The sequence below is a fragment of the Hippoglossus hippoglossus genome, chromosome 11, assembly GCF_009819705.1.
Source record: "Hippoglossus hippoglossus isolate fHipHip1 chromosome 11, fHipHip1.pri, whole genome shotgun sequence".
NCBI lineage: Eukaryota > Metazoa > Chordata > Actinopteri > Pleuronectiformes > Pleuronectidae > Hippoglossus > Hippoglossus hippoglossus.
The window spans coordinates 3,237,898-3,247,000 of NC_047161.1; the positions used below are offsets into that span (position 1 = coordinate 3,237,898).

Here is a 9,103-nt window from a genome sequence, read left to right on the forward strand (position 1 = left end):
TCACGCACACAGACACACACTCACACACAGATGCACACACACACACACACACACACACTCACTCACATACAGACACACACACACACTCTCATGCACACAAACACACTCACACTCACATACACACACACACACTCTCACGCACAGACACAAACACACTCGAACACAGACACACACACTCACACACAGATACACACACACACTCACTCACACACAGACACACACACACTCTCATGCACACAAACACACTCACACTCACATACACACACACACACACACTCTCACGCACACAGACACAAACACACTCGAACACAGACACACACACACACAAACACACTCACACACACACACTCTAACAGAGACACACACTCACACACACACTCACACAGATACACACACACACTCACTCACACACAGACACACGCACACTCTCATGCACACAAACACACTCACACTCACATACACACACACTCTCACACACACAGACACAAACACACTCGAACACAGACACACACACAAACACACTCACACACAGATACACACACACACACACTCACTCACACACAGACACACACACACTCTCATGCACACAAACACACTCACACTCACACACTCTCACAGACACAAACACACTCGAACACAGACACACACACACACACAAACACACTCACATACACACACACTCTCATGCACACAGACAAACACAAACACACTCACACTCACATACACACACACTCACACACACACTCTCACGCACACAGACACACACTCACACACAGATGCACACACACACACACACACACACACACACACACACACTCACTCACACACAGACACACACACACTCTCATGCACACAAACACACTCACACTCACATACACACACACACACTCTCACGCACAGACACAAACACACTCGAACACAGACACACACACACTCACACACAGATACACACACACACTCACTCACACACAGACACACACACACTCTCATGCACACAAACACACTCACACTCACATACACACACACACACACACACTCTCACGCACACAGACACAAACACACTCGAACACAGACACACACACAAACACACTCACACTCTAACAGAGACACACACTCACACACACACTCACACACAGATACACACACACACTCACTCACACACAGACACACGCACACTCTCATGCACACAAACACACTCACACTCACATACACACACACACTCTCACACACACAGACACAAACACACTCGAACACAGACACACACACACACAAACACACAGATACACACACACACACACACTCACTCACACACAGACACACACACACTCTCATGCACACAAACACACTCACACTCACACTCACACACACACTCTCACAGACACAAACACACTCGAACACAGACACACACACACACAAACACACTCACACTCACATACACACACACACTCTCATGCACACAGACACAGACACACACACTCTCATGCACACAGACACAAACACACTCACACTCACATACACACACACTCACACACACAGACACAAACACAGTCACTCACACACAGACACACACATGCACACACACACGCACTCACACAAACACACTCACAAACAGATACACACTCACAAACACAAACACACACTCAAGCACACAGACACACACACACACTCTCATGCACACAGACACACACACACACACACACACACACACATACAGTACAAACCTCCACCAAGGCCCAACAGTCACTCATAAGTATCAGTCCCCTAAACGTGTCTTCTTTGTTTCATCAAGATCCGCGAGTTACTCTCTGAAAATCAAGGAAAACGTTGAAAAGCCCAAAGAGATAAAAGCTGTTCCTGGATCAGCCCCTGATCTGCTCCTGAGTTTCATGAGTTCTTCTCTGACCCACAACACATCCTTCCACAGAGTTTACTGATAACAACTAATTCACAGTTGTTGATCTTTATTATTTTCTGCTGATCAGGTCAGAAGTTAAATGTCTTTTTCAGCTCTACAGTATCTAAATGTCTTCTGGCTTTGACTCTGTGTTTGGGTGAATCTAATCTAACGTGTAATTCTCTGCTGTGTTCATTACTTTGTGGACACACTGTGGTCAGCACAGGGACGTTCATCTGTTGCTCTACTGTTTATTTTATATATTTAAGGTTCAAACTAATCATTCTTGTTGATTATGTATTTTTTAAATTAATCAATTACTTGTTTAAACTGAAGAAAATATCAGAAAATAGTGAAAATGTCTGTGACTGTTTTTAATTCATCAAAAAGTACGAGAAGCAACAAACTCTAATATTTAAGAAACATCACAAAACATCTGAGATTTTTACTTGATAAAAAAAATTCAGATCATTTAAAAATCTATTGATCACATGTTTGATTAATTAGTAAATATTTTGGATCAAATCAAATTAATGAAAATGTCTGTGTGTGTGTTTATGTGTGATTGTGTGTGTGTGAGTGTGATTATGTGTGTGCGTTTGTGTGAGTTTGCATTTGATTGTGTGTGTGTTCATGTGTGTGTGTGAGTGTGTTTATGTGTGTGAGTGAGATTGTATGTGTGTGTGTGTATATGTGTGATTGTGGGCGTGTGTGATTGTGGGCGTGTGTGATTGTGTGTGTTTATGTGTGTGCGTGTGTGATTGTGTGTGTTTATGTGTGTGCGTGTGATTGTGTGTGTGCGTGTGTGTGTTTTGGTGTGTGTGTGTGAATGTGTGAGTGCGTTTGTGTGAGCGTGTGTGTGATTGTGTTTTGGTGTGTGAGTGTAATTGTGTGTGTTTAAGTGTGTGAGTGTGATTGTGTGCATGTGAGTGTGTGTGTGTTTGCGTGTGCATGTGCATGTGTGAATGAGTGTATGAGTGAATATGATTGTATGAGTGTGTTTTTGTGTGTGAGTGAGATTGTATGTGTCTGTGTGTGTGCGTGTGTTTATGTGTGATTGTGTGTGTGCGTTTGTGTGAGTGTGCGTTTGATTGTGTGTGTTCATGTGTGTGAGTGAGTGTGTGTGTGTGTGTATATAATTGTGTGTGTGTGTGTATATGTGTGCGAGTGTGTGTGCGCGCGTGCGTTTATGTGTTTATGTGTGTGCGTGTGATTGTGTGTCTGTGTGTGTGACTGTGATTGTGTGTTTATGTGTGTGAGTGTAATTGTGGGTGCGTGTTTATGTGTGTGAGAGTGTGAGAGAGAGTGTGTGTATGTGTGTGTGTATGTGTGTGTGTTGTGTTATTATTAGAGAGTGAAATGTAAACAAACCTCCAGTTTGGTTGAAGCGTTCCTTTAAGTTTTCCATGTCGTTTTTGATGGCCTGCTGTAAACCCAAAGCAATCTGAGTATCCCTCTCCCAGAACTGTGAATCAGTTGCGTTTAACATCCAGTCCTGTTTGGGTTCTGCTTTCTTTGTGTTGCTGTCATAGTGACCTATCTGAACTTCATCAACCAAACCAACACCCACAAACTCTGGAAGGTTTGAGACTTGAGAGGACGCAGTGAAGAAAAACTTCAGAGAGTGAATCCCTGCAAAAAAAAGTTCAAGTCATGACTTTAGTTTTCAGACTGTTTTATAAATCACTCAGAGTCAAGAAGACATGAAGCTCATTCAAGACAACTTCAGCTGTTGTGAGGTAAACAAACACAAAAACACATTCATAGATAAAACGTCTGCTCCAGAGTCCAGACTCTCTTTACTTTCAATATTCTGCTACGTCTTAAAAAATGGATTCAATCTAACGACTCAAATGTTTAATATTAGAAAATAATATTTTCTACTGCAGAATATTTAATGTGAAGTGAAACTACTTCAATTTCCAGTTACTCGATGAGACTTTTATTCTTAAAGTCCTTAAATAGTTGTTTTCTCTCTCTTTATATATCAATATATATTCATCCATATATACACATATACATTTATACTGGACCCAGTGAACAAAACAAAGTGGGACATTATTACAGGAAGGGCTATTTTTTAAATGTATAGACTCAGAAAATATTTGACAACAATAACAATATGACAACATGTTCATTAGGTTGTCAACAACATTTCTGATTCAGATCCATCGACTGAAAATAATTCATCTGTATGTTTGGCTCTGATTCCTAAGATGTCAAAGTCAAATACTTGTGACAAAGACATGTAATTGAGACTTGATGTTTAAATGTTAAACAGAGGCTTCATTATAAATAACTATGAATCTGATAATGCGTTCAAACAGAACTTGAATTAAGAAAATAAACATGTGGTTTTTAATACATTTTTAAAATGTAAAGATAAATGCACATCTTCTTTGTTTATTGTGTAAAAACACACTTGGTGCATGTGAGCAAACATAAAGGCTGATACCTTCATATCTGTAACAGACTCACATCAAGCAGTCCGGCTTCAGTGCAGATGTTATCACATTAGAAAGTATTAACAGACATCTGTCATGTATTCATCATGGAGGCAGCCTCGTCCTGATTCTTTGTCTCCCTGCTTCTTTTCACTGACATCATTTACATTAGAGATGAATTTGTGTTTTGTGTTAGTAACAATGTGTGTTGATTGTATTGGAGGAGGAGGTCACATTGATAACAGATCATTAATTAGTAATATCTCATGTCAGTGATGTTACTCACGGTCTTTATCAGACTAAATGATGTTGAACATTGTACCAACAAAGCAGGAAGCTGTTTGTCCTCAGCAGGTTCCTGTTACTATGGAAACAGCGCCATCTACTGACTACAATAACAAACCCAAACCTGAGTCGTCGCCATATTTGTCAGTTTACACAGTTTAGATGAATAACTGAGGTGTTTGAGGCGCTGGGAGATGAATCATAAATAATTAAAATGATGTTAAAATATATATATTTACATAAATAACAGTCTTGATTCATATCAACAGACTGAACCTGTTATTTCTTCACAACTTTTTATAAACCAACATGAAACATGAGACACATCATGAACAACTAAGTCTGAAATAATAAAGTTCATAATGTGCACAAGACAAGAAACTCTTTGTTTTATCGCTGAGTTTAAACGTTGCTTCGTTTTTCACTGTTTCTTGATTCATCGGAGTCTGTTGGTGTCACAACTTCAGTCAGCTCTTAACATTTTAATTTTCAATGTCTTATCTTATTTTTTGCATGTACTAATTCTCATGTCATTTCAGAATTCAGCCACTCCCCCCTGCTCTGCATCACCTCGTTCCCACGGATCCCATTACCTGCCCCTCCCCCAGACTCACCTGCTTTCCATCAGTCATTAGTCACCCAGTGTATATATACCGGCTCATTTCCTCTGTTCTCTGCCAGATCGTCTTGTGTGTTTTCTCCTAGCTTTCCAGCGTTATCCCGTGTGTCACTCTTCTGCCTGATCTCTGCTCTAACCTGCCTTTTGGACCCTGGATTCCCTTTTTCCTGCTCCTTATCAGATCTGTTTGATATCTCTGCTCTAACCTGCCTTTTGGACCCTGGATTCCCTTTTGCCTGCTCCCTATCGGATTTGTTTGATATCTCTGACTGTCTTCCTGGTTTTTGACCTCTGCTCGTCCAATAAACCAGAACTCTTGTCTACTCCCATAACTGCTCAAGTGTCGTGCTTCTGTGTTCACGTCTGCCATTTTGCGCACCCTGACAGTTGGACTTTTTCGCTTCAGAATCGCGGCGTCATTTCGTCCAGAACCAGCTCGGACCGTGTCGATCTTAATGATTCTGACCAAAGTAAGACATCAAATAACGGTCAGGATCCAAAGAAAGAAAAGTCCCTGTTCAGTTGATCTTTTCAGAAATAGAATATAATCTTTCCTTCTTACATGAGATCGATGACATTCACTAACATGAACTTTTAAATCATGTCTTTGAAACTTTATTAAACTTCTCAAATCTGCAACGAAGGAACCAAACATCAAACATTACAATAGACCTGAAATCATTTTAGTGTCTTTTAAAAACATGGAGCATTTTTCCTTTCACTTCAAATCGACCAAACACAATAAAATAAAGTAGAAACGTGGACTTTAACTCACGTGCCGTCGCGCTGTGTGCTCCTGTCAGTAGAAGCAGGGACAGTACAGTGAACATGGTGAGCGGTGGTGTATTCCTCTTTGCTGGGCTGAAGGTAGATGAGCTCTTTTCTCCACAGAGAGACGGACCGTGGAGACAAGAGACGAAAACCAGGTGAGACGAGGACAAACTGTGAGGCGGGGACATCCTCTGAGCCAATGGGAATTGAGGATCAGCCTCAACGTCACTCAAATCTGGGGAAAAGGAAAAGTGATAGTAAAGATCTGCTCGTGACGATGTGTTTGTGTAGAATAAAGACCAGAGGTTAACGCCCACAGGATCATTCATGGTTATGACTTGTGGTTATCAGCTGTATGAACAATCAGCAAAACTGTTTTGGTCCAGATTTGACCCACGTCCCTCACATCCCACATCTGGACCACGTGCTGTGGGGAACGATGGCACTTGGGTGGTCGGCTCCTTTTTGCCATGTGGGTCACAAGTAAACCCTGAATTAGTTTCATGCCATTGTTTTAAAAGTGGGCAACTTTAGAATCACATCCATTTTGTTTGGGAAACAAGAAGGAAACCAGAAGGGCCACATAATTGGCTGAAGTGGCCCACATCCGTATGCTGTCTGGTTTGACTGTATGTGATGGACCTGTCCAGGTGAGTGTGTCTCTGTGGGGCGGGGGGTTAACTAATTCCTTCACAGTTCCGATGTCATCAGTTTCCGGGCATACAGGACTGTCTCAGAAAATTAGAATATTGTGATAAAGTTCTTTATTTTCTGTAATGCAATTAAAAAAACAAAAATGTCATGCATTCTGGATTCATTACAAATCAACTGAAATATTGCAAGCCTTTTATTCTTTTAATATTGCTGATTATGGCTTACAGCTTAAGAAAACTCAAATATCCTATCTCTAAATATTAGAATATCATGAAAAAGTATACTAGTAGGGTATTCAACTAATCACTTGAATCGTCTAATTAACTCGAAACACCTGCAAGGGTTTCCTGAGCCTTGAAAAACACTCAGCTTGGTTCAGTAAACTAAATCACAAGTATGGGGAAGACTGCTGATCTGACTGCTGTCCAGAGGACCATCATTGACACCCTCCATCAGGAGGGTAAGACACAAAAAGAAATTTCTCAAAGAGCAAGCTGTTCACAGAGTGCAGTTTCAAAGCACATCCACAAAAAGTCTGTTGGAAGGGGGAAATGTGGCAGGAAACGCTGCACAACCAAGAGAGATGACTGCAGCCTTAACAGCATTGTGAAGAAGGGTCGCTTCCAGAATTTGGGGGAGCTTCAAAGACAGTGGACTGAAGCTGGAGTCCAGGTATCAAAAGCCACTGTTCACAGACGTGTCCGGGAAATGGGCTACAATAGCCGTATTCCCATGGTCAAGCCACTTCTGAACTCAAGACAACGGAAGAAGCGTCTGACTTGGGCTATGGAAAAGAAGCACTGGACAGTTGCAGAGTGGTCCAAAGTCCTCTTTTCAGACGAAAGCAAGTGTTGTATTTCATTTGGAAGTCAAGGCGCCAGAGTCTGGAGAAAGGCTGGAGAGGAGCAAAATCCAAGTTGCTTGAAATCCAGTGTGAAGTTCCCACAGTCAGTGATGGTTTGGGGAGCCATGTCAGCTGCTGGTGTTGGTCCACTGTGTTTCATCAAGTCCAGAGTAAATGCAGCTGTGTACCAAGAGATTTTAGAGCACTACATGCTTCCGTCTGCTGAAAAGCTCTATGGAGATGAGGATTTCATTTTCCAGCATGATCTGGCACCTGCCCACAGTGCCAAAACCACCAGTAACTGGTGTACTGACCATGGCATTACTGTCCTCGATTGGCCTGCCAATTCCCCTGACCTGAACCCCATAGAGAATTTGTGGGGTATTATGAAGAAGAAGCTGAAAGACACCAGACCCAACAATGCAAATGAGCTAAAGGCCGCTATTGAAGCATCCTGGGCATCCATAAACCCTAAGCAATGCCACAGGCTGATTGCCTCCATGCCACGCCGCATTGATGCAGTAATCCGTGCAAAAGGATTCCCAACCAAGTACTGAGTGCATTAATGGACATTTTCAAATGTTTGATTTTGTTTTGCTGTTATAAATCTTTTTTTTACTTGGTCTGAGGAAATATTCTAATTTTTTGAGATAGGATTTTTGAGTTTTCTTAAGCTGTAAGCCATAATCAGCAATATTAAAAGAATAAAAGGCTTGCAATATTTCAGTTGATTTGTAATGAATCCAGAATGCATGACATTTTTGTTTTTTTAATTACATTACAGAAAATAAAGAACTTTATCACAATATTCTAATTTTCTGAGACAGTCCTGTATTTAAGTTTTCCCAGGAAGAAGCAAAGCACCGCTCTGATCTGAGTGAGTGTGAGCGAGAGATCAGTGGATCTGCTCATGTCTGATAATGAAAACACACTCAATCACAAAGTGGTTTTACACACGACTAAAAAAACAACTGTATAATAATAATAATAATGAGACTATGAAAGACAGCAGCAAATCAAACATGAGAATTTACTTCATAATAAAACCACCACAATCATTTTCTTGTCATGTGTAAAATGTCTTTGTCGTTTTCCTGTTGAGAGTCACAGGTTTGACCAAATAGCTTTTTCCTTGCTGCTCTTACAGGTCAAATCCACATTAGTTTATTCTCTGGGACAATAATGAACATTTGAACTTTCACAGATGTGTTGAACTTTTCTACACGTTGAATCACAAAGAGGCAGAACATCAGAGACTTTATTAAAAACAGAAGTACAAAAGGAATGAAACAGCAAAGCAGCTTCATGTAACATTTATCTATAAAAACCCAACAAGAAGAGAAGTTGAGCGTCAACGTTCAGTTTCTACACTGTAAAAATGAAAACTTGAAACTGTGTTACTGCGATTTCTAAATATAATCAACAGAGATTATTTAATGGCTTTGTAAACGTATTTGCTTCAACTAACTTTACTAAGTTAAATTTGTAAAGTTGCTGAAGTTATGTTGGCAAAACACAAAATGGTACGTTTGTGATATGACACGTCTCATGTCTCATCAGGGAAACGTGACCTAACGTCATGAAGGTGAGTG

The 9,103-nt window shown here is 40.7% G+C and overlaps 2 protein-coding genes and 1 long non-coding RNA gene across 6 annotated transcripts in view; 2 read left to right on the forward strand and 1 right to left on the reverse strand.

The window, feature by feature from the left end:
* The window catches only part of LOC117770966 (tapasin-like), a 29,012-nt gene extending 25,795 nt beyond the window's left edge, over positions 1-3,217 (forward strand). The window contains exon 9 of the mRNA XM_034600928.1: positions 3,199-3,217. The gene's annotated coding sequence lies outside the window, so the exon portion shown is untranslated. The remainder of the gene's footprint in view (positions 1-3,198) is intronic.
* The window catches only part of LOC117770957 (major histocompatibility complex class I-related gene protein-like), a 14,633-nt gene extending 8,458 nt beyond the window's left edge, over positions 1-6,175 (reverse strand). For all 4 annotated transcript variants that reach the window (XM_034600906.1, XM_034600910.1, XM_034600909.1 and 1 more), the window contains exons 1-2: positions 6,018-6,175; positions 3,266-3,526 (exon numbers count right to left, since the gene is read on the reverse strand). In XM_034600906.1, coding sequence (XP_034456797.1) covers positions 3,266-3,526; positions 6,018-6,072 — 316 coding nt within the window. In that variant the 5' untranslated portion in view covers positions 6,073-6,175. The remainder of the gene's footprint in view (positions 1-3,265; positions 3,527-6,017) is intronic.
* Positions 4,224-6,134, forward strand: LOC117771032. The gene is made up of 2 exons (XR_004615493.1): positions 4,224-4,754; positions 5,714-6,134. It is a non-coding gene; the product is annotated as an uncharacterized LOC117771032 (long non-coding RNA).
* Positions 6,176-9,103: the final 2,928 nt, after the last annotated feature.